Below are 26043 nucleotides of genomic sequence, written 5' to 3' on the forward strand. Positions count from 1 at the left end.
CTAAGTTAATTGCAAAAATAAAACACAAAATAATTGATTGCGTAAGTATTCACATTCTTTAATATGGCACACCAAATCATCACTGGTGTAGTCAATTGGTTTTAGAATTACATAATTAGTTAAATGGAGATCAGTTTTTGGAGGCATGCAGAGTCAAGGTGTTTCAAATGATTGTAGTAAAAGTGCACCTGGAAGGTGTCTGGAAGGTCCAACTGCTGGTGAATCAGTATCCTGCAAAAACTACACCATGAAGACAAATGAGCACTCCAAGAAACTATGCAAAAAAGTTATTGAAAAGCACAAGTCTGGAGATGGATACAAGAAAATTTGCAAGACACTAAATATCCTTTGGAGTACAGTTAAGTCAATCAAGAAATGGAAAGAATATGGCACAGCTGTAAATCTGCCTAGAATAGGCTGTCCTCAAAAACTGAGTGACCATGCAAGAAGGGGACGAGTGAGGGAGACCACTAAGAGACCTATGACAATTCTGGAGGAGTTACAGGCTTCAGTGGCTGAGATGGGAGAGACTGCACATACAACCATTGCCTGGATGCTTAACCAATCGTGGCTTTATGGGAGAATGGCAAAGAGAAGGCCACTATTGAGAAAAACTCACATGAAATCTAACCTACAGTTTGCCAGAAGGCATGTGGAAGACTCTGAAGTCAGCTGGAAGAAGATTCTATGGTCTGATGATGAAACCAAAATTGAGCGTTTTGGCCATCACACTAAATGCTATGTTTAGAGTAAGCCAACCATATATAATCAAAAACACATCAGTCCCACCATGAAGCACGGTCATGGCTGCATCATACTGTGGGGATGTTTCGCTGCAGCAGGCCCTGGAAGGCTTGTGAAGGTAGAGGGTAAAATGAATACAGCAAAATACAGGGAAATCCTGGAGGAAAACCTGATGCAATCTGCAAGAGAATTGCAGCCTGGGATTAGATTTGTTTTCCAGCAAGACAATCACCCCCAAGCATAAAGCATAAAGCTACACAGGAATGGCTTAAAAAGGGCTGTTCACTCACGATCCCCATGCAATCTGACAGAGCTTGAGCAGTTTTCTAAAGAAGAATGAGGAAAAATTGTGGTGTCCAGATGTGCAAAGCTGAAAAAGACCTATCCACACAGTCTCAAAGCTGTAATTGCTGCCAAAGGTGCATCTACTAAACACTGACTTGAAGGGGTGGATTTATTGCAATCAATTATTTTATGTTTTATATTTGCAATTACTTTAGCTCACTTTGTAGAGATCTGTTTTCACTTTGACACAAAGTGTCTTTTTCTGTTGATTGATGTCAAACAAAGCCAAATTAAATCCATTGTGATTCAATGTTGTAAAACATGAAAACTTCCAAGGGGATGAACACTTTTTACAAACACTGTATAAAAAATTAAATTAAATAAGCAGTGCAAAAAGAGAGAAAAAAATTGTGAGGTAGTGTTTGTGGGTTCACTGTGTATTCAGAAATCTGATGGCAGAGGGGAAGAAGCGGTTCCTGAAATGTTGAGTGTGTGTTTTCAGGCTCCCAGACATCCTCCTTGATGCTAGTGTAGGTTTTTGCAAATAAAATAACATGAGGCATTTTATGTTTAAAAAAACCCATAACAACTAATTTATTGTACTCCAAACACTGAACACAAAGCACAGTAACCCAACTTCATGTAATTACATCATTATGTCAGATCAGTCTCTCAAAGTAAATCCCAACTCAACGTCAGTGGTTGTGAATTATGTATATTTCTATCCATTACATTAACCTTCACAGCCCCCCCCCCCCACAGAATTCACTAAAATCAGCATTATGAGCCTGTTTGGAGTTCAGACGAGTCGTCTGACTCAGGTCCTATGTTCCATGGGTGGAGGAACAGCAGGTGCCTCTGGCTCATTCCAAGGTATGCTGACACACTCATGGTCACATCGTGATAGCAGGGACATGGTAGCGGAATGCTCCAAATCTTGATGGGCTGGTTCAAGGTGATCTACCAAAATACATTCAGGTTTACCCCTCTTATCTATGATGAGTATTTTCTCTCCATTCCAAAATGCGAAACGAGCCATCGTAAGAGGGCCTATGGGGATGTTGGTGTGCATGTTATTTCCGGTCCTCACTTACTGTATACACACAGCGATGAAGTCAAAGATCCAGTTGCAGAGGGAGGTACAGAGGCTCAGGTTTTGGAGATTGTTGCTTAGAACTGAGAGTATGATTGTGTTGAACGTTGAACTGTAATCAATAAATAGCATCCTAATGTAGGCATTCCTTTTGTCCAGGTGATCCAAAGCCATGTGGAAAGCCAGTGAGATGACATCCGCTGTAGACCTATTATGATGATAGCCATTCATGATGTTAGGTTTCGCTTTGTAGAAAATAATGGTCTGCAAACCCTGCCAGAGCTGTTGTGCATCCGATTCCATCTCTAACCTCATTTGGAATTGTTTTATTGTTCTTAAAATAGCCTCCCATAGGTTGTACCTGGACTTCTTGTATAGTTCTGGATCACCAGTCTTGAATGCCACATATCTAGCCCTCAGCAGATTATGAATCTCCTGGTTCATTCACGGGTTTTAGTATGGGTATGTATGGAAGGCAGACACTCATCCACACAGGTCTTGATGACAATTGTGGTGTATTCATTCAGATTTGAAGATGAATCCCTGAACAATTGTCTGGTCCACGGACTGTAAGCACTCCTCTGTCTCCCTTGTTCATACCTTCTTGATATCATCACAAGGGCTGCAGTCTTTCGTCTTTGCCTATATGCTGGGGGTAGAAGTACATCTAGGTGATTAGACCTTCCAAAGTGTGGGCATGGGATAACTGTGGTCAAGTGTGTTTGCTCCTCTGGTTAAGTAGTTGTCCAGAGACTTCTTCAAACTGGCCTGGTTGAAATCTCCTGCAATCATAGGGAAGGCATTAGTGTGCACTGTTTCGTGCCTGCTGGTTACGATGCTCAGCTTCTCTAATGCCTGTCTGGTGTTGGCCTAAGCATTAGCAGAAAGCTGCAGTTGGGGAATGCATTACCTTCTTCTGGGAGGTAGACTATTCTGAGATACAAGAGAGAAAAAAAAGAAACAAAAAAAAGAGATTCTGCTGATTCAATTCAATTCAAGTTTAATTGTCATTCAACCGTACATGAATATCCATGATTACAGCCAAACAAAACAGCATTACTCCAGGGCAAGGTGCAAAACACAGCACAAAGCACACATAGCATATTCAAGATAGCAAGCACATTAAGGTATCAGTCCAAAAGGGTCTTGCAATCACAAGAAAAGTGACCAAGGCGGTCACTCACTATTAGACTGTACGCCTCCTTCATTGCAGGCAGCAGCACGATGTGCAGCTCCTTCACTTTCTCTGCCAACAAGCAACTCACTGATAGGGTAGATCTGCAATAATTTTAAGTTCTTAATGTCTAGCACGATCTTGTGATCATAAAAAGTACATTTAAAAAGGAGAATGGCACCTCTTGTTGACCCCATGGAAGCAGCTGTGATCGAATGTGCTGCCATCTTGCTGGAAATCTTCCGCAATGGACACAAAATACCGGAGGAACCCAGCAGGTCAGGCAATATGTATAGAGGGAAATAAAGAAAATGACAATATTCTCATTCTTGCATCATGTGTTTTCAAGATGGCGATTTCAAGGACAGTGTTGGAATAAACCTTTGAACAAATCACAGCTGCCATTTCAGCGATGTAAAAATGTGGTGTAGAAAGAGGAAGAGGGCTAGCCAAAGATGTCCCTGATAGTTCAGTTGGTAAATATGTATTTTAGTATTAAATGTGGGCATTGAAGATCTAGAACTCCACTCTTGTTTCCTGAGCCTGTGTTTTTGGTTAATCCCAGCCAATATGATTCTGTGAGCTCGATCATTGACAAGGTGCTCTTTAGAGAAAAAAATTGTGATTCCTTTTGGAAGGTTCAGACTTTCAGACCTTGTGTATGGTCAGGCCAGTGTATGTTCAGTGTGGATGACAACCCTATAGTTATTGATGACGAGCTCCTGTTACGTCATGTTGTCTTTGGTTACAAGGTGAACGATTTGATAAGAATGGCAGAATGTTATATAAAATACAGTTCAGGAAGCATCAACAAAATGTGAATTATGGTGCTGTTTCACCCCAAAATCATCACATTTCCTAGAAAGCACAAATTGGGACTAAATCTCATGTATCTGTGCATTTGCAGCTTGGACTACACTAAGGAAGCTCAATAACATGTGCACCAAATGATCAACTTTATTGGCACATCCACCAACCCAAGTATTTATTCCTTCCACTAATGTTGCAGCATGTGCCACCTACAAAATACATGGCAGTACCACCACCTGCAGAAATTCCTCTAAATTGCACCTATGCTAACTTGGAATTAGAAATATATTGCCACTTGTTCATTGTTTCTGGGGCTAAATCCAGGATCTCCCTGCCCAACATCATTGTGGGAGGACTTTCATGAGACACTGCAAATGTTAAGAAAGATATCAAGAGCAATTACTGATAAAGTCCTGCCAGCAATGACCACAACTTAAAAAAATGAATAAGCAAAAGAAAAAGCTGGAAAGACTTCTCTCTCAGAAAAGTTGTTGCATTTGAATCCTTTTCCTATGTTAATTGGCAGACATCATTAACATTTCTAAGGCTGGATGTAACACGGGTCTGCATAATTGAGGTAACTTGCATTCAAATTCCATCATGAAGATTTGAAGATTTAAATTCAGTTTTTAAAAATCTGGAAATAAAATTCTTGTGTCTGCAAGGATGTAAGGCTGAGGCTTTATAAGGCATTTAGTCAGACTGCACTTGGAATATTGTGATCAGTTTTGGGCCCCTTACAGGATGTGCTGGCATTCGAGAGGGTCCAGAGGTTCATGAGAATTATCCCGGCAATGAAAGGCTTAACATGAAGAGTGTTTGATGACTCTGGGCCTGTATTTGCTGGAGTTTAGAAGAATGAGAGGGGATCTCATTGAAATCTATTGAATATTGAAAGTCCTAGATAGAATGTGGAGAGGATATTTCCTATAGTGAGGGAGTATAGGACCAGAGGGCACAGATCGGAATACAAGATTGTCCCTTTAGAACTGAGATGAAGAGGAATTTCTTTAGCCAAAGGGTGATAAATCTGTGGAATTTATTGCTACAGACATCTGTGGTGGAGTTTGATAGATTCTTGATTAGTAAGGATGTCAAAGGTTACAAGGAGGAGGCATGAGAATAAGATTGAGAGGGATAATAATCAGCCATGATGGAATAGCAGAGCAGATTCAGTGGACTGAATAGCCTAATAATGTCTTATGGTCTTACAAAGATGACTGGTTCATTAATTTTCATTTGAGAAGGAAACCTACTATCTTTGCCTGGTATGGTCTATACATACCTCATCCATTGAAGTCCTTTATGATCTTATCATCTTGCAATCCTGAGGTGGCCATACCATACCCGTTGCGACAGGATATGAACCTTGACCACATTATGTAAAGGAACAAAATGGTATGAAGTTCCATTGAGGTAACAGGAACAGGACTAACAGGACTTTGGTTTATGAGACTGAGCGACATGGAACCCATGCACAGCAAGTCACATTTTCTCTTTGGAGCTGAGGAGAGAACTCTTGACTCCAAAAAGGTAATTTAATCTTCCCAACATGAATACTTCTAGGCTATTGCCTGGCAGATGTTTTTTTCAGCAGCTGTTCAGGCTGCAGGGATATAACATGTCTCAGGCATAAGACTTGTGCCTGAGTTAAACAGGTGCCCGTACACCTTTTCACTCCAAAAATAATCACAGCACCATTGTAACAGATGGAAAGTGGGAACATGCAAATGAACTCCTTGGATCCTATATCACATGTGAATTCAGCAGTGTCATTTAATGTATCTGGTGTTCCCAGTACAGCTTCCTGTATATCGGTGAGACCTGAAGCACATTGTGGGATTGGTTCATCAAGCATCTTCACTCTATCTGCCGGACCAGCTGTGATCTCTCAGAGGCTAGCCAGTTTAGTTCCACTTCCCATCCCCACATCTGTTCATGGCCTCCTTTACTTGCTGGCTGAGGCTAGACACAGATTAGGGAAACAGTGCCTCATATTCTAATTTAGTAATCTCCCACTTGATAGCATGAACTGCAAATTCTCAAACTTGTGGTAACCATTCCCCTCTGTCCCTTCCCTTTTTATGCTTATCCTACTAGCCTCCATCACCCTTGTTCCCCTCCCACCACCCTGTCCATTAGTCCACGACACCCATATTCATCTTACCAGTTCCCCTCACCACCATTTTCCCTTTATTCTATGGTCCACTCCACTGCCCTCTCTTATAAGATTGCTCCTTCTTCCACCCTTTGTCACTTCTACCTATAACCTGCCAGCTCCTTACGGCATTCCCATTTTCCACCCCTGCCCCCATCATTTGTCTATCATCCCACTTACTTGGATCCATCTATCACCCATCAGCTCTTGTTCCACTCCATCCCTTCACTCTTTATACCGGCTATCTCCACTTTTTCCAGTGCTGATGAAATATTGACTGTCCATTTCCCTCCATAGATGCTGCCTGATCTGCTGAGTTCATCCAGCACTTTGTATTTTGTACTTGGATCTTAATTCCTATTTGATATGATTCAGCTGAGCAAAGGAAGTTAAATCTCCTCCTTAAATTGTCTAATACTGCAAATTTTAGGAGATTTATGGCAGAGTTGACAAGTTACTTCATTCCTGAGAAGCATAGTTGGTTGGTGTTTGGAGCTAAATATAAAAGAAGAACAAGAGAATGTTTCTTGCAAAAGCAAAGCGGTAGCGTCATTGTAAACCTATAAACTAGGCTATGAACATACATTGAATGATGTTGGTATTTGATGAATCACAAGGGAATATAATTTATAAACATTTCAAACACGGTTAAGATACATCCTGATTGAACAATAAACCTGTACTTTTAAACAAGTATACTCAAGAGCAAGTGAACATTGGCCTGTTTTCTGTAGCATTGGGATGCATTAATAATTATTTTTAATTTTCTCAGGTGAATCCCTTCAAATATTACACCAAAGCCTTCTGCTTGTTTCATCATATTAATGCCTTTGAGGATAATGGCTTTATTGTACTTGATTACTGCCGTTTTGAAAGTGGGAATTTTCTGAACAAATTAACTCTGCAAAACCTGCGGCAAAGTGGCGAAAAATTGGATGAGGTAAAACAAAACATTATTTATACTTCCTGCTTTTATACTTACTGGTTTTTGTGTTCTACTTTGTTTACAATTAGCCAAATTATCAAAATCAAACTCAAAATAAAATGTATTATCAAGGTATGCATATGTTGCCATATACTATATTGAGAGTCATTTTCTTGCAGGCATTTACAGGAAAATAAAGAACTACAATAGAATTTATGTAAAATTATGCATAAACTAAGACTGACAAACAGTCAGTAAAACGTGCAAAGAAGTAAAATTGTGCAAAAAAATACAGACAGATTGAGTTGTAAAGAGTCCTTGAAAGTGAGTCTGTTATAGGTTGTTAAATTCACTCAGAGTTGTGGTTAATGAAGATATCCAGGCTGTTTCAGGAGCTTGATGGTTATGGGGTAATGTGTATTCCGAAAACTCTGCCATGGATGGTTGCGAGCCCAGCTGTGAAAGGAGAGGAGTTGGGCATGGAGCTAGCAACCCCACCCTGTAAAAACCTAGAGCTACAGGAATGCCAACAGAAGTTTCAAATCCATCATCCCTGGGAGAGGAAGGATCTTCACCTAGAAGACATATAGATGGGCAACATCTGGACTTAAAAGACTGGCCCAGGACAGAGGACTGGCGAGCCGCTATCACTGGCCTGTGTCCTATTAGGGGTGTCAGGCTTAAGAAGAAGGACTATTCCTAAACCTGAGGCGTGGGATCCAAAACTCCTATAACTCCTTGCTGATGGCAGCAGCAAGGAGAGAGCATGGTCTGGATGGTGGGGGTCCTTGATGATGGATGCTTCTTTCTTGTGACAGTGCTCCATGCAAATTTGCTCAATTGTGGGAAGGGCTTTGCCTGTGAACGACTGGGTTGTATCCACCAATTTCTGTAGATATTTTTCATTCCTAGGCATTGGTGTTTCCATACCAGGCTGTGATGCAGATAAGATACTCTCCTCAGTGTAGATGCTTGTCAATGGTTACTCTTCCAGGTTGAAGAAGAGGGCGGGGAACATAATAAAGGACTCCTCCCATCCTGCGCACGGACTGTTTGATCTGCTTCCGTCTGGTAGGCACTTCAGATCCCTCCAGACTAAGACTGATAGGCACTGGAGAAGTTTTTTCCCTACTGCAGTCACTTTGCTGAACAGTTAACTGCCGGTTAACTGTCGGCTAACTATTACTTGGATTGCACTACCTGTATGTATAATCTATATTTTCATTTATATTTATCATTATTATTGTTATGAGCAGAGAGACAACATCTGCCGGAAATAAATTCCTTGTATGTGCATAGGTACTTGGCGATTAAAGTCTGATTCTGATTCTGATATGTTGAATCTATGTAAACTTCGAAGAAAATCAAGGCACTATTGTGACTTCTTTGTAATGGAGCTTATGTGCTGGTCCCAGGACAGGTCCTCTGGTACGATAACACCAAGGAATTTAATGCTGCTGACCCTCTTCACCTCTGATCCCATAATTAGGACTGGCTCATGGACTTCCAGCTTCTTCCTTCTATAGTTATTAATAACTGCCTTGTGAGTTTGAGATGAGTGATCTTTGGTGTCAAAACATCACAAGAATCAAAGAGCAAACAGGAGGAAATCTGCAGATGCTGGAAGTTCAAACAACAACACACACAAAATGCTGGTGGAACACAGCAGGCCAGGCAGCATCTATAGGAAGAAGCAATGTCAACGTTTCAGGCTAAGACCCTTCGTCCTTCAGTCCTGACGAAGGGTCTCAGCCTGAAACGTCGACATTGCTTCTCCCTATAGATGCTGCCTGGCCTGCTGTGTTCCACCAGCATTTTGTGTGTGTTGTTACAAGAATCAAAGAATATTTTTAGTAATAATATTTGCACGCAGTAGCTCCTCTACCTAATAGTGTGAGGTTATTTGAGTTACGATTGCCTTCCTGTCAGCTTGAACCAGTCTGGCCATTCTCCTTTGACTTCGCTCATTAACGAGGTGTTTTCACCCACAGAACTGTTGTTCACTGGATTTTTTTTTTGTTTTTCACACCATTCTCTGTAAACTCTAGAGACTGTTGTGTGTGAAAATCCCAGGAGATCAGCAGTTTCTGAGATACTCAAAGCCCCAACCCTATCTGACACCAACAATCAACCCATGGTCAAGGTAACTTAGATCACATTCTGATGTTTGATCTGAACAACAACTGAACCTTTTGACCATGTCTTCATGCTTTTATGCATTGAGTTGCTGTAACCTAGTGAGCTCAATATCAGTGGTAGGGAAGATGCAAGAATTAATTATTAAGAAATGATAAAGTAACATTGAGAAATAATTACAAGATTTGTTAGAGTTGACGTGGATTTATGAAAGGCAAATCACATTTGACAAATTTGCTGGAGTTTATAAGGCTTCAAGCAAAAGAATAAATAAGCGGGGTTCAATAAAGTACAATGAAGGTTCACCAGATTAATCCTGAGATTGGAAGTTTGTCCTATCAGAAAATGTTAATCAGTCTGAGCCTATGGTGTTCCCTGTTTTTCGAACGTTCACGTTACGTCAACTCGCTGTTACGAAAGACCTATATTAGTTACCTGTTTTCGCTAACAGAAGGTGTTTTCATTGTTACGATAAAAGGCAGCTGGCGATAAAAGGCAGCGGACGAAAAAGGCAGCGCGCGCGCCCCGAGCAGCCAAGCTCCTCCCCCGGAACTGCATTCTAGCCGGCATTGCTTAAACACGTGCCTGTGAGCATCTGTGCTTTATGTTGATTTATTTTGTACATCCGTTAGCAAGATGAGTTCTAAGGTATCGGAAAAGCCTAAAAGATCTTGTGCCCAAGATCTTAAGGCACAAACTAACGGAGATGGGAGTAGACTCTCACATGGTGGATTGGATAGTGGACTACTTGACAGATAGACCTCAGTATGTGCGGTTGGGAGACTGTAGGTCTGACACGGTGGTCAGCAGCACAGGAGCGCCGCAGGGAACCGTACTCTCTCCGGTCCTGTTCACCCTGTACACATCAGACTTCCAATATAACTCGGAGTCCTGCCATGTGCAGAAGTTCGCTGATGACACGGCCATAGTGGGGTGTGTCAGGAATGGACAGGAGGAGGAGTATAGGAAACTGATACAGGACTTTGTGATATGGTGCAACTCAAATTACCTGCATCTCAATATCACCAAGACCAAGGAGATGGTGGTGGACTTTAGGAGACCTAGGCCTCATATGGAGCCAGTGATCATTAATGGAGAATGTGTGGAGCAGGTTAAGACCTACAAGTATCTGGGAGTACAGTTAGACGAGAAGCTAGACTGGACTGCCAACACAGATGCCTTGTGCAGGAAGGCACAGAGTCGACTGTACTTCCTAAGAAGGTTGGCGTCATTCAATGTCTGTAGTGAGATGCTGAAGATGTTCTATAGGTCAGTTGTGGAGAGCGCCCTCTTCTTTGTGGTGGCGTGTTGGGGAGGAAGCATTAAGAAGAGGGACACCTCACGTCTTAATAAGCTGGTAAGGAAGGCGGGCTCTGTCGTGGGCAAAGTACTGGAGAGTTTAACATCGGTAGCTGAGCGAAGGGCGCTGAGTAGGCTACGGTCAATTATGGAAAACTCTGAACATCCTCTACATAGCACCATCCAGAGACAGAGAAGCAGTTTCAGCGACAGGTTACTATCGATGCAATGCTCCTCAGACAGGATGAAGAGGTCAATACTCCCCAATGCCATTAGGCTTTACAATTCTACCGCCAGGACTTAAGAACTTTTAAAAACTTTTTAAAAGCTATTATTAATGCTTTTTGAGATAGTGATTTAGATGCATATCATATTTTTTACTGAGTTAAGTATTGTATGTAATTAGTTTTGCTACAACAAGTGTATGGGACATTGGAAAAAAGTTGAATTTCCCCATGGGGATGAATAAAGTATCTATCTATCTATCTAAGGGTGTTACACTTAGCGTAAAACTAGACATAATTAAGCGTTTCGATCGTGGTGAACGAGGTAAGGATATAGTGAGTTTGGCTAAGGGTTTGTGGAAGTTGACGAGGATGAGATTTTGGCATCCCATGACCAAGAACTGACAAATGAAGAGCTGATGAAGAGGAAAGAATAACAATCGAAACCGAACGCAGTAGCCGAAGTAACCGAAGTGAAGTTATCCAGGAACTGAACGTGAAGCAATTGTGTGAGATTTTCGCTGCGATTGACAACGCTGCAATGATTGCAGAAAAGTATGACTTTAATTTTGAAAGGGTATGTAGGTTTAGGGCATATTTACAGGATGGTTTGAGCGCTTACAAAGAACTGTATGATAGAAAAATGCGCGAGGCTAAGCAGTCAAGCATACTGTCGTTTTTCAAGCCTTCCACATCAGCCACAGCAGACGACAAACCTCGACCTTCGACATTGAGGCAGGCAGACATGGAAGAAGGTGACCTGCCTGCCCTGATGGAAACAGACGACGATGAGATGACACCCCAGTGTCCCACCACCCCAACCTCCGACGACTCAGCCTAACACACCATCATCAGTGTGTTCACAGTCTTCCCGATTCCAGTAAGTGAAACTACACTGGGCGTACATTATTTCTTCTTTATATAGGCTGTGTATTTTTGTGTGTTATTCGGTAGCTTCACAGCTTAAAGGTTACTGGGAAAAGTGTTTCTGCCGGGAGCGCTTTGCGCCGTGTGTTTCTGCCGCGAGTGCTGCTGAAAGCACTTTGTGAAATTTTCGCTGCGGTAGACAGTGCTGCAATAATTGTAGAAAAGTATTCCTACTTTGTATAGGCTGTGTATTTATCAGATAATTCCTGCTTTTACTATATGTTACTGTTATTTTAGGTTTTGTGTGTTATTTGGCATAATTTGGTAGGTTTTTTTGGGTCTGCAAACATTCACAATTTTTTCCCATAAAAATAAATGGTAATTGCTTCTTCACTTTACGATATTCCGGCTTACGAACCGTTTCATAGGAACGCTGTACCTTCAAATAGCGGGGGAAACCTGTACTATAAAATTTAGAAGAATGGGAGGTAATCTCAATGAAATGTATAACATTTATACTTGGCTTGTCAGATTAGATAATGGGATGATGATTTCTCTGTCTGAGGGGGGTCCAATTCTCCAATTGGCTATTCAGCACTGAGATGAGAAGAAATTTCATCACTTCAATGGCAGCGATTCTTTGGAATTTTCAATACAAGAATTAAGTGGAGGCTCACTAACTGTGTATATTCAGGAAAAAGATAATAGCCTTTTGAATATTAAGGGTATCAACCCATTTGTAGTTAGTAGTTGAAAGTGATACTGAGGTAAAATGTCAGCCACAATCTTATTAAATGGTAATGCAGGCAATTGATACTATCTCTTATGTTATTATTTTCCTTCGACCCTCAACTCTGCAATATTTTTTCTATTCTCTTCTTTAGAAGTCCTTAGAATAATCTAGGCCAGGGGTTCCCAAACTGTTTTTATGCCATGGACCCCTACCATTAATTGAGGGGTCCATGGACCCTATGTTGGGAATCCCTGATCTAGGCTTTGGCCTTCTGCTCTGATTGCTTCTTATTTCACTCTGTATGGTACCTTCATCAACATTAGATTGGCTATTCATTATAGTCCTGAATTTGTTACCTTTCTAGTGATCTACTGTAAAGGTTCTTGTTAATGCATTTAAAAATATTTTGCATTTTAGTTTTACAATACACTTCCAAAAGGATTGCCATACAGGCTTGTTTTGCCTTTGAACATCAACTCCAACAGACCGATTGAAGAGAACCTCAACACTTTGACGTACAGCAGTGCACGTGCCTTCCAAAAGGCAGAAGGAAAGGTATGTTCTTTATTTGCTATCAGCATGCCAATCTTTATTTCATTTTTATGAAATACAGACTGTTTCTTGTTTGTAATTGGCTTCCATTTTTGGCTACTGCGATCCCATTCTCCCTAAAGATACTGTAAAAATGCCGTAATTTCTGACAGAATATGTAACAGGCACCACACAGTAAACACAAGTGCAATAACCATTTGCTGATAGCAAATACAACAGCCAGACTGTGCAGTCAGTTGGTGTAAATTCCTGGTTTCACACTTGAGTTGCCATATGTAAGCTCTATCTGATGCCTCTTAACCTCCCACAGCTAAACACAGACTTAACAACACAAAGAGTGCTCTGTCAGTACAATTTAAATGGATAATTAATTATTTACACATTAGTAGATTATTTAGTTTGATTGTTACTACAGTTCTGTGTATCTTGGGAACTTTCTCCCCACTGATCAAGAGTCGATGGAAAGTTGTCGGGATGGAGCAGAAATAACCTGCCACTGCCTGTAAGGAGTTTGCATGTTTCCCCCGTGACTGCGTGTGTTTTCTCCAGGTGCTCTGGTTTCCTACACAGTCCAAAGCCCTACCAGTTGATAGATTGATTGTCCTGTGATTAGGCTAGCGCTAAACAGGGGGTTGCAGGGTGGCCCAGCTCAAAGGGCCGGAAGGGCTTATCCCGCACTGTATCTCAATCAATCAATAAATACACTTTTCAATGCTTGCAGCATAATAACATGTACAAACAATGTCAGGTGGTCTAATGGATTTCTTGCTGACATTATGACTAGGAGAATGAACAGCAGTTAAAAAGATGAGAACAAAACTTATAGAAGAATAAGGAGGATGTATTTTTAGTTTTGTTACCATCAGATGTTGTCTGGCCTGCTAACAATTTTCAGAATTTAGATTTTACACTTAAAACATAACTATAGTGGTGGTAGAGGTCTCATCCATGATGACCAGATAGCATCAGAGGTGATAACTGGGATTGTTTTCTAAGATTAAAGTTAAGGCAAATAGTGAGGCAGAAAAGAAAGTCTATTACATTACTGACCTGGGAGTGATTGATACAGAGAGCCTCTAAACACTTAGCTCTGCACCTGAAATGTCAGCTTATTCCTCATCACAATCACTAATTGCTTTATGATGTTTTGAGTACTTTCTGTATACTGTATTTATCTGTACACATCCTCTTTGAGATCAAATAATTCATGAAAAATGAAGATCCTATTATTTAAGAATATACTGCATACATTATAGGAAGAATTTGATTATATAGGAGAGGGTCATTATTTATCAGAATGATGTCAAGACCAGAAAATCTTAACTGAGAGGAATGTTCTCAGACATGGCAAAATGAGTAGAACCAAATAGTTGGTGTGAAGGATTGAAAGTTTATTAAGTATAAAATGTTATACTTGAATAACAAATGATAGTTCATGAGTAGCTCACAGCCATTGGTCTCTGGAGTCCTTTGAACACAGATACTGCTCTCAGAACATCCCATTGGTCCCATTTCCCCACTCACTTCCTGCAAACTTTATGTGTCTCACATAACTATTCCGTTGTATTAACCATTTACAGTGGTATATTAACCCACCAACCAGACAGTCTAAGGAAGGAGGGAGGAAACCAGAACACCTATGGAAATGCTCGTTCACAGGGCATAGAATATAGAACAGCAGAGCACAGTACTGGCCTTTTGGCCCATGATGTGCGACCTATATAAACATACTAAATGATCAGAATCAGAATCAAGTTTAATATCATTGGTATATGTCACAAAATTTGTTAAGTTAGCAGCAGCAGTACAGTGCAATACATGATAAACACAGATAAATAAATAAATACATAACAAATAATAAATAAATAGATCACAGTAAATATATATTTTTATGAGTTAAATTAAAACTAGAATTAAAACAGAAAAAAAGTGAGGTAGTGTTCATGGGTCCAATGTCCATTTAGAAATCGGATGGCAGAGGTCAAGAAGCTGCTCCTGAATTTCTGAGTATGAGCCTTAGCATTAGTACCTCGTTCCCAATGGTAACAATGAGAAGCGGGCATATCCTGGGTGATGAGATTCTTTAATAATGGACACCGCCTTTCTGGGACACTGCTCCTTGAAAGTGTCTTGGATACTACGGAGACTAGTATCCATGATGGAGCTAACTAATTTTACAACTTGCTGTAGCTTCTTACAATCCTGTACAGTAGTAGCCCCTCCCCCCCGCATACCAGACAGTGATACAGCCTGTCAGAATGCTCTCCATGGTACATCTGCAGAAGTTTTCAAGTGCTCTAGGTGACAAACCAAATCTTCTCAAACTCCTAATGAAATATAGCCACTGTCTTGCCCTCTTTATAACTGCATCAATATGTTGGGAGCAGGTTAGATCCTCAGAGATCTTGACAACCAGGAACTTGAAATTGCTCACTCTCTCCACTTCTGATCCCTCCCTCTATGAGAACTGGAGTGTGTTCCCTTGTCTTACCCATTCTGAAGTCCACAGTCAGTTCTTTGGTCTTACTGACATTGAGTGCAAGGTTGTTGCTATGATGCCACTCAACTAGCTGGTATATCTCATTCCTGTACACCCTCTCTTCATCTGAGATTTTGCTAACAATGGTTGTATCATTATAGATGGTATTTGAGCTATGCCTAGCTATATAGTCATGCGTATATAGAGAGTAGAACAGTGGGTTAAACACACACCCCTGAGGTGCGCCAGTGTTGATCATCAGTGAGGAGGAGATATTATTACCAATCCACACAGACTGTGGTCTTCAGGTTAGGAAGTCGAGGATCCAATTGCAGAGGGAAGTACAGAGGCCCAGGTTCTGTAGCTTTTTGATTGGGATGGCAGGAGTGATGGTGTTAAATGTTGAGCTATAGTCAACAAACGGCATCCACACATAGGTGTTTGTATTGTCCAGGTGATCTGAGGCTGTGTGAAGAGCCATTGAAATTGCATCTTTCATAGACCTATTGTGGCAATAGGCAAATTGCAATGGGCCCAGATCCTACCTGAGGCAGGTGATTATTCTAGCCATGACCAACCTCTCAAAGCATTTCATGACTGTAGACATGAGTGCTACTGGGCGATAATCATTAAGGCAGCTCACACGACTCTTCTTGGACACTGAATCAATCTATCCCTTCCCTACTACACAGATCCATCCATTTTTCTTCTATCCACATCACTATCTAAGGGTCTTTTAAATGTTACTATTGTATCAGCCTCTACCACCATTCCAATAGGGTGTTCCACAAACCTACAAATCTGTGTAAAAATTTACCTCTGGTGCCCCCTCTCCAACCTTACCTCCACTCACCTTAATCAGGTGTCCTATGCTATTGGCCATTGCTGCCCTAGAAAATAGGTTTGGTTGTCCACTTTATCTATGCTCCTAAATAAAAATTTAAGAAGGGTTCAATAACATAGAATAGATTGGATAACTTGTTTTTTTTAAAGTTTGAAACAGTGGGGAATCTTAACTAATGTTTACAAAGTCAAAAAGCTGCAGTTCCTGTGTATCTGAAATAACATTAGCATGGAAGCACTCAACAGATCAGACAGCATTTGTGCAAAGTGACACACAGATAATGTTTCAGCTGGAAGACCCTTTAGCATTTGCAATGTTCATTGCTTTTGTTGTATAAAGTTATGATAGACTAGGTAGAATAAACACATCAAAATCTAGGAAGCATCTGGTAGGACAGTTGGAGGGAAGATGAGGGAAGGTTTTTCTTTCAAGGGGTTGTAGTGTTCTGAAGCTCAGTGCTTGAGTGGGTGGTAGAGGCAGAAACCCTCATCACATTTTATAGGTACCTGAGACCAGGGACCTTCAAGGCCATGGATCCCAGCACAGGAAAGTGAAATTAGCTTTTGTAGTTCTCCTTTTAAACAGTACTTAACCAATGGACCAAGTAGCCTTCTTTTGTAAAATTTCCATGATTCTTTTCTGCAATACAGTGGGTCTTTTTTTCTTCTATAGATTTGGTGTGAGTCTGAGAAGCTCTATGATGATGATTTTCTGGATGAAGGTGGAATGGAATTTCCACAAATTAACTATGCAAAGTACAGCACCAGAAAATACAAATACTTTTATGCATGTGGAACCAAGCATGTGATGCCGAACTCTCTAATAAAGATGGATGTGGATACAAAGAAATATAAGGTATAAGTGAAGTGAAATCTAATAATGTTGTCATGGTACATGTTTACCAGCCCTACTTTAAAAATCTGTGCCTTTTCTCTGTATTTTATCATTATTTTGAATGAATGATCAGTTGTGAACCTCCTCTGTGCTTTGCTTAGTAAGCTATAAATAACAGTGGAATAAAATTATCCATATAGAAATAATACTTCCTCTGTATTTTGTGATGGGATCTTGCTTGATCAGAACTGAGGATCTATTTGGAACATCAATGATAGAGGCAATTATAGAAGGATGGGTGAACAGATACATGGATCTATTGGATTGAATGGACTGTCTCTATATCATAAATTCTAGATATTTCCCTGCCATTGAAACAAGAAAATATTGCATTAAAATGTAAAATCTATTTTTATTACCATAACGCCCTGGTTAAAATTTTTACTGCTCTGCTGTAGGTATTTTGTTTTAGCAGTTCTGTAAGAGCAGTCTGTTCTGCTTCTAACATGTTTGTGTTTGAGCTAAAGATAAGGAGCTATGTTGTTCAGCTTTGGAATGTTGTATCAGCCAATCAGGATGGTGGAATTGGGAGAAGGTTCTAGAGAGCGCTGGGCAGAAAGACAGAAAGGTGACAGACATTGGTGTGGGTTGAGGCCTTTATGACGGGAGCTGCGAGAAGACTGGAGGAAACATGGCTGAGGATGCTGCCCCTGTTGCACAAGGTGCTTGGTGCAGATGAATGGCTTCAAGGAGGAAGGAACAATACGCTTGTGGGGGAGCCTATTGGTTCGAGGTAGATTTTGAGTGATATTTGGAAGGTGGTGTGTACTTTCACACAGACCATGGGTCCGGCACGAGTTAAAATCAGCTTCAAGATGAGCTCCAACTAATGTGCTCATTTGGACTAGGTTAACTATAATGGGCCCTTTTTATTTTTTCCTTTTTCCTACCAACTGCTCTATATAGCTGACATTTGTAAATATACTTTCTTTATAACTGTATGTAGTGTATGGTCTGTTATTTCTTGCAGTTGGACAATTTCTTGGGGGCAGTAGTTACACAGAATTCACACAGATCGGGGTTTGGGTGGTCGAGACATCCTAGCTTCCTGGGTTTGGTGGGACCCAAGTCATATCGACCCTAGACATACAGAATCTGAGAAAGGTGGTTTTCTCACCACTGAGTCTGGTGGCTGTTAGTGAGGGACTAACAAGCCGCACCTCTAGAGACACCCAGTAAAAAGGGGCTTTATTACTATGCTCCAAAGGGAGACACAAGAGACTCCAGTTTGGAGCCACAAACAATTTGTTCAATCCACAGAGTTCCCTCCAGCAGAATGTTTCCCACTTCATTCCAAATCCTCAATTTTCACCTATTTGTGTTTTTCATGGCAAAATCTTGATCAATATTGCTTACAATATAAATAAACTGACATTGTTTATATCTTTAGCACTTATGAAAGAAGTATAGCCTTCATTTTAACTTGTCTTCCTGACTCAAATGCTAGTTCACTTTGCAGATGGTTCTTTAACCAGATGGTGGTATTCATTCCCATGGACAAATGTAGAGGACAAGTCATTGGGTATACTTTAAGTAGATGTTGATAGGTTCTTGATTAGTAAGAGCATCAAAAGTGATGGGGAGAAGGCAGGAGCATGAGGTTGAGAAGGATAATAAATCAGCCATAATGGAGTGATGGGTAGACTTGATGGGCCGAATGGCCTAATTCTGCTCCAATATCTTATGGTTTTATGGTTCTACTTCTTCAAGAATATCCCCTCTCCTCTGTCTATCCTACCTTAACTCCAAGCTCACCTCTCCTGAACCTTTTGGAAGAACCTTGGAAATTAAGTCCCAAACGAACCAAAGTGATCTTAACCAGGTTCATGAAAGATATCCTCTTTAAAAGTGTCTGTGGTGAATTAACCCTCTTTGTTCTTCTCAACTCTACTTAAGTCTTTTACCTTAAGTCATACTACCTCTTTTCCTACCGGCTCTCCTTAATTATCCAACTTGATGGAATTGTGCTCAATTGCCATAATTCTTCAGTTCTTCCTTCTGTGTTTGAATCCAGACTTCTCTAATGATGGTTTTGGTTTTAATCCCAACTGTCATCTTGGAATTCCAAAGCAATGTAATATTGTCCCCTTCAAGAAACCCAACAAACTGCTGTAAAATGGCAAGGGATTAGGCAACATCTGTGGAGGGAAATAGATAGCATCGATTCAGGTTGAGACCCTTTATCTGGACTTCTTATTTCCCTCTATAAATGTTGCCTGACCCGCTGAGTTTTTCTCTCTAGATTTCAGCAGCAGCAGTCTCTTGTCTCTGTCTAACATTGTCTCCTTCTAGTTATTATCTCTTTCAATTCCGTCTTTTCCTCTTCTAATATCTTGGCTTCCATCTGAACATCACTCATACTCCTTCCTTTAGTATCACGTTGTCCTCTCAATAATCTCTTAATTGGTGTTCCACTTCTGTCATCTTTTGTTTAACCAAACTTATTGTGCCTCTATCCTATTCTATACAATTGTACTTGCTTACTAACCAGTCCTTGCTGACCAAATATTTGCCTCTGGTCTTCTCCTATCATTTCATATTTCCCCCTCCCCTCCTACGTTCAAATCTCTTACTATCTTTCCTTTCAGTTAGTCCTGATGAAGGGTCTCAGCCCGAAACATCGACAGTGCTTCTTCCTATAGATGCTGCCTGGCCTGCTGCGTTCCACCAGCATTTTGTGTGTGTTGTTTGAATTTCCAGCATCTGCAGATTTCCTCATATTTACCTCAACTGACGGCTATTGCTTTTGCCTCATGACTTGGAGTTTCTAGAATTCACTCTTTAACACTTGGAAGTTAAAGGGTTTAATTCTATAAATTCTAGTTCATAAAGTTGACCTCCTAGTCTGTTTCCCTCCCCTCTCCCACCAAGCCAGTATCTCCTCTTCATATAGTGTTTGCAATTCAGAAATAATTAACTGGTTTTAAAACACTGATGTAATAGAAATATCAAACTTGCCTTTGATCAAGCATTCAATATTTTATTTATTTTTGTGGGGAGACTTGGGCTTAGAAGACTGTAAACAAGCATAAGTTAGTCTGGTAATTGTTTTTTTTCCCCCCACAGATCTGGAGTGAGAAAGGCTACTACCCATCAGAACCAGTCTTTGTGCCTTCTCCTAATGGAACAGATGAGGATGATGGAGTTATTTTGAGTGTAGCTATTTCACCAAATCAGGTAATTAGAAGTTTTCTTAGGCAGGGGTACATTTTTATTTTCTTTAGGCGAACAGCTTGCTCTCCATATTGTACTGCCCAGGCTTGTGTATCTGGACAGCTAGGACGCAACATCCATGGTCGGCCCTGACCGATGGAGGCCTCACTCACAGGCAAGGGTTTTAAAGGATATGGAGCTAAGGCAGATAAATGGAATTGGAGAACTCACCAAACATGACCTAAGTGAATGATGCAACAGATTCAGTCATGTAAACAAGCTTACTCTTTGTCCTGTGAATGTTTGGACGTTAGTAAGGGACTTGGGAAAGTTAACCCCATTTAAACATCACATAAACAGCCGTTTCAAGTACTAAGGAACATAAAAATCTGCAGTTGCTTAAATATTAAATAAAAATAGAAAAAAATGGGAATTCTGATTCAGTTGGGCAATATCTGTGGAGATGAACAGGATTAATGTTTCTGGTCTATGCTTTTTTGCATAACTGAAAATGTCAGAAAATTAGCATATTTTAGGTTGCATAGGGGTGTGGGGTGGACAAGACAAAGGGAATACCAGTGGAGACCTGGGTTCTCCAGATGACACTAATGTAATTGTTGCTGTCTGAGAGGATGATGGACACTTGTTAATCAGTTCTCTGTCCAGGGGAGTGTAATTAGAAGAAGGTAAATGTTGGCAATAGAGAGAAAAAACGGGATCATTCCCCCACAATTTATTCTCTCTCAAATGCCCATCAAATCTATCACCTTCAGGGGAGGTTGAACTGAATGTTGTCAGCATCAAATGCAAAGCAGACATGTACAATTGCTTATTAAAGGCTGATAGAAACTTCTGCTTCAGGTGAGATCTGACCTCCATATATGTTATCAATTTTATATTGAACACTTATATTTAGCAAATGATCCCAGAATCACATTTAGGAGCTCACATTAATTGCTGGTAGAAGATGGAACACCAGTGTAATGTTTTGATCTTTATTTATTTTCAACATGAATTTCTGACAAAATTAATCTCAGACCATTAAGAAAGTAAGTAAAAATGCTGCATGGGTTATTTTACAATTTAGTGCTCAGAACTCAAACCCTTTTGGAGTAAGGCATTTGACCATGAATGGGGAAAGGGGAGAACAGGCAAAGTTTACAGCTCCACACACAAAATGCTCAGCAGGCCAGGCAGCATCAATTAAAAAGAGCAAATAGTCAACATTTTGGGCCAAGATCCTCCTTCAGGATTGGGAAAAAAGATTGGAGGAAGAAGTACAAGGTGGTAGATGATAGGTGAAACTGGGAGAGGGGTCAAGTAAAGAACTGGAAAATTGATTGGTAAAAGAGATAAAGAGCTAGAGAAGGGGGAGTCTGACAAGAGAGGGTAGAAGACTATTGGAAGAAAGAGGAGGAGGAGGAGGAGCACCAGAGGGAAGTGATGAGCAGGTAATGATATAAGTCGAGAGAGGGAAATGGGAATGGGGAATGATGGAGGGGGACAGGGACAATTACTGGAAACCCAAGAAACTGATGTTCATGCCATCAGGTTGGAGGCTTCTACAGTTTCCAGTCCATTCATAGAAATGAATGAAAGATTCTTGCTGTGTCATTATACCTCTGCTAGGAATATGAGCTGTAATTGATTATCTCCTAATATGTTTTTAATCATCAAGAAGGATTAACATGACATCAAAAATAATGGACAGAATATCTTTCATATGAAACTGGATTTTGGTATTCATGGCTTTAACTGATAATCCAATAAAGATTCTATTCTTTTTTTTCAGAGCAAGGGTAGCATGCTGCTTGTACTGGATGCTAAGACCTTCACAGAAATGGGGAGAGCAGAAGTGCCTGTTCGAATAACATTTGGATTTCATGGTGTCTTTGCAAAGCGTTAGAGTTTATTGAATCAAGTCTATGGTTTGCACTGCTCTGCTATATTACCTGTAATCACTAGGTATCTAATATATTTTAACCAAAAGCTTACTAATTTATATTAACAAATAATAGTAGATAAATTTAGAGTTACAGTTTCCACTTGAACAATTCAATATGTGTCATATTGGACAAAGAATGTTCTCAGTCCCAATGTGGGTAAAGGCCTTAGTTAGAGTTCGAGTTTAACAATTCCTATTTACAGTGGGTAGATTAAAAGGATCCGATAAACCTAAAATGCTGCCCTATAGATGAAGCCAAAGAAAAAACTTGATCTTTTGTCTTCACTGTTCTGATAGATAGTCACTGATAGTATTATAATACATAGAGTAGATTGATCCACACCACCCAAGCCCATATTGATTCAGTGAAAGAGTGGGTAATTTCCCAACTAAAACCTGGAACCTATCATTGTTGATTAATTTAATGCAAATTAAATAGATTTCTGGAAGTAAATATGATTTTGGAATTTAGTATAGGAGCAGTTTGAAACATGCCTTAGTGAGACTAGTGACCTTGGGAAGAAACAGTGGATTTGGGCCATTAGTTTCCAGTATTCTCAACTACTGAATAACTTCATGTATTGTTTCTGGATCTACTGCAGAGTAATTGATAAACACTAATTAGTCAATATTGACACATGCTGCTATGAGTGTAGTTGAAGGCTAATTAACAGAATTTGGTCTAGTTCCGTCCAGTAACATTTCTGAAGAAGACAGAGAGAAAGAATTTCTGTTACTTGGGAAGTTAGGAGGATGACGCAAGATCAAAGAAGTTAGACCAAGGTTTTTCAAAAAGGAATTGGAAATTCTTCTATTCACAAAGTGTGGTAAAATTTGGGGAACTTAAGAATATATCAGTTGCTATTACATAAACCATTAAAAGAAAAATCTATCAATTGATAAATTTTAGTTAAAGAAAGGAGTCAAGGAATATAGGAAGGATTAAGGCAGGAACATGGCATTACATCATGCTCGAAGGTTTGAGATCTATTAAACTGTGATTGGATAGGATTTGAAAATGGTACCACTTAACTATTTACTCTGTTATTGGCAATAAAGTGTTAGGATTATGCAAAATCTGGCACCATCTACCCACACCAGGCTTCTTTATTAAGAGCACATCGCGTATGGAGCCAAACCCTAAAATAAGCCCCAAGTTTTGTCACTTTTTTACAAATTACTTGGCCAACTCCTGGGGCAGGAATAGGAACTTTTCAGATACTTTCAGCATTTGGGATGCAGGTCCACCCAGATTATGACAGTTTGCAAATTGGAAATGCAGCCATGAAACCAGTTCCCACACAACAAGAGATGCAGCGGTCTGCAAATCCATCCTGTTCTCCCAAATGCTCATTCATATACACTGGCTATAAATAAATTAGACATTCAGAAGCTGGGAGGACCTGTAATAAGGAGATTATCAGTCCATTCCTTTTTTCAATCACGATCTAGTAAAGGATGGAATGGAAACAGTTGAGCAAGAATAGGAGAATAATTTATCATTTAATTTGTGATAGACCAAAACTGCATTCAAAATTGTTATCAGTTTTGTCAGCACCAAGTATAATGAAGTTTTATGCTGTATATCAATGACTTAGATGATAGAATAGATGGCTTTGTTGCCAAGTTTGCAGATGATATGAAGATTGGTGAAGGGGCAGGTAGTGTTGAGGCAACAGGAAGGCTGCAGGACAAACAGATTAGGAGAATGGGCATGAAAGTGGCAAATGAAATACAATGTTGGAAAATGCATGGTCATGCACTTTGGTAGAAGAAATAAATGTGCAGACTATTTTCTAAACTGGGAGAAAATCCAAAAATCTGAGATCAGAATCAGAATTAGGTTTATTATCACTGGCATATGTCGTGAAATTTGTTAGAGAGTCTTGGGAGTCCTTGTGCAAAACACCCTAAAAGTTAACTTGCAGGTTGAGTCAGTGGTAAGGAAGGCAATTTAGGATTCATTTCAAGAGTTCTAAAATATAAGAGCAAAAATGTGATGCTGAGGCTTTATAAGGCACTGGTGAGGCCTCACCTTGAGTATTGTGAACAGTTTTAGGCTCCTTATTTAAAAAAGGATGTGCTGGCATTGGAGAGCGTTCAGAGGAGGTTCACAAAGATGATTCTGGGAATGAAAGGGCTATCATATGAGGAACATTTGATGGCACTGGGCCTGTACTCGCTGGAATTTAGAAGGATGAGGGGAGATATCATTGAATCTTTCGCATTTTGAAAGGCTTAGACAGACTAGATGTGGAAAGGGTGTTTCCTATGGTGGGGGAGTCTAGAACAAGAGGGCAGAGCCCCAGGATAGAGGGTCGCCCATTTAAACCAGAGATGTGGAGAAATTACTTTAGCCAGAGGGTGATAAATTTGTGGAATTTGTTACTACAGGCAGCTGTGGAGGCCAGGTCGCTGTTGTGTGTCTTTAAGGCGGAGATTGATAGGTTCTTGATTGGCTACAGCATCAAATATTACAGGGAGAAGGCAGGGGAGGGGGATAAAGGATCGACAATGACTGAATGGCAGAACAGACTCGATGGGCCAATGGCCTAATCCTGCTTCTACGTCTTATGGTCCAAGTTCTAGTGGAAACTTTTAGCTGTTCCTAAAAATATGAAAGACTTTTTAACCATCACGTAACCTTTTTAGTAATAAGCATTATTAAAAAAGTAACAACTATTTGATATATTTGTGTACAATATTGAACTTGCAGCACTTGCATACCGATCTATTAATGATTCTTTCTACTGCCAAATATAGAAAATGGAATTAAAATGTTATTCTTGACTTTCATGCAAAATTGTTGATTCAAGATTTTTTATTCAAAATCTAAGCTGTTAAAAAGAGCATATGATTCACAAATAAAAATTCTCAGTTAAATTGATCAAAATCCCTGGTTGTAATACTCATTTATGTGAACAAAGGGTTGGGGGCTGAATACTTTTACAAGGCACTGTATATGTCACCAAACACAACCCTGAGATTCATTTTCTTGTGGGCATACTTGATAAATCTAATTACCATAATGGAATCAATGAAAGATTGCACCAACTGGGCATACAACCAGTGTGCAAAAGACAACAAACTGTGCAAATACAAAAGAAATAATAATAATAATAATAATAACTATTGAGAACATGAGATGAAGAGTCCTTGAAAGTGAATCCATAGGTTGAGGGAACATTTCAGTGATGGGGCAAGTGTAGTTGAGTGAAGTTATCCCCTTTGGTTCAAGAGCCTGATTGTTGAGGGGTAATAACTGTTCCTGAACCTGGTGGTGTGAGTCCTGAGGCTCCTGTACCTTCTTCATGCGGCAACAGTGAGAAGAGAGCATGACCTGGATGATGGGGTTCCTGATGGTGGATGCTGCTTTCCTGTGACAACGCTCTGTGTAAATGTGCTCAATGGTGGGGAGGCTCTACCGGTGATATACCGAGCTGTATCCACTACATTTTGTAGGATTTTCCATTCAAGGGCATTTGTGTTTCCATTCCAGGCTGTGATGCTGCTGTCAATATACTCTCCACTACACATCTATCAAAGTTTTAGATGTCATGCTGAATCTTTGCAGACTTCTAAGGGAGTAGAGGTACTGTCATGCCTTCTTAGTAATTGCACTTACATGCTGAGTCCAGGACAAGTCCTCTGAAATAATAACGCAGAGGAATTTAAAGTTACTCACCCTCTCCTCCTCTGATCTTGCAGTGAGGCCTGGCTCATGGACC

At 40.2% G+C, this 26043-nt stretch overlaps 1 protein-coding gene across 1 annotated transcript in view; it reads left to right on the forward strand.

Moving 5' to 3' along the window:
* bco2b (beta-carotene oxygenase 2b) overlaps nt 1-25166 on the forward strand; it is a 65778-nt gene extending 40612 nt beyond the window's left edge. Inside the window, exons 8-12 of the mRNA XM_073030012.1 lie at nt 7037-7204; nt 12866-13003; nt 16996-17178; nt 20284-20394; nt 22163-25166. Coding sequence (XP_072886113.1) covers nt 7037-7204; nt 12866-13003; nt 16996-17178; nt 20284-20394; nt 22163-22276 — 714 coding nt within the window. The 3' untranslated portion in view covers nt 22277-25166. The remainder of the gene's footprint in view (nt 1-7036; nt 7205-12865; nt 13004-16995; nt 17179-20283; nt 20395-22162) is intronic.
* The last annotated feature ends 877 nt before the right edge of the window (nt 25167-26043 follow it).

This window comes from Hemitrygon akajei, chromosome 26 (assembly GCF_048418815.1).
Source record: "Hemitrygon akajei chromosome 26, sHemAka1.3, whole genome shotgun sequence".
NCBI lineage: Eukaryota > Metazoa > Chordata > Chondrichthyes > Myliobatiformes > Dasyatidae > Hemitrygon > Hemitrygon akajei.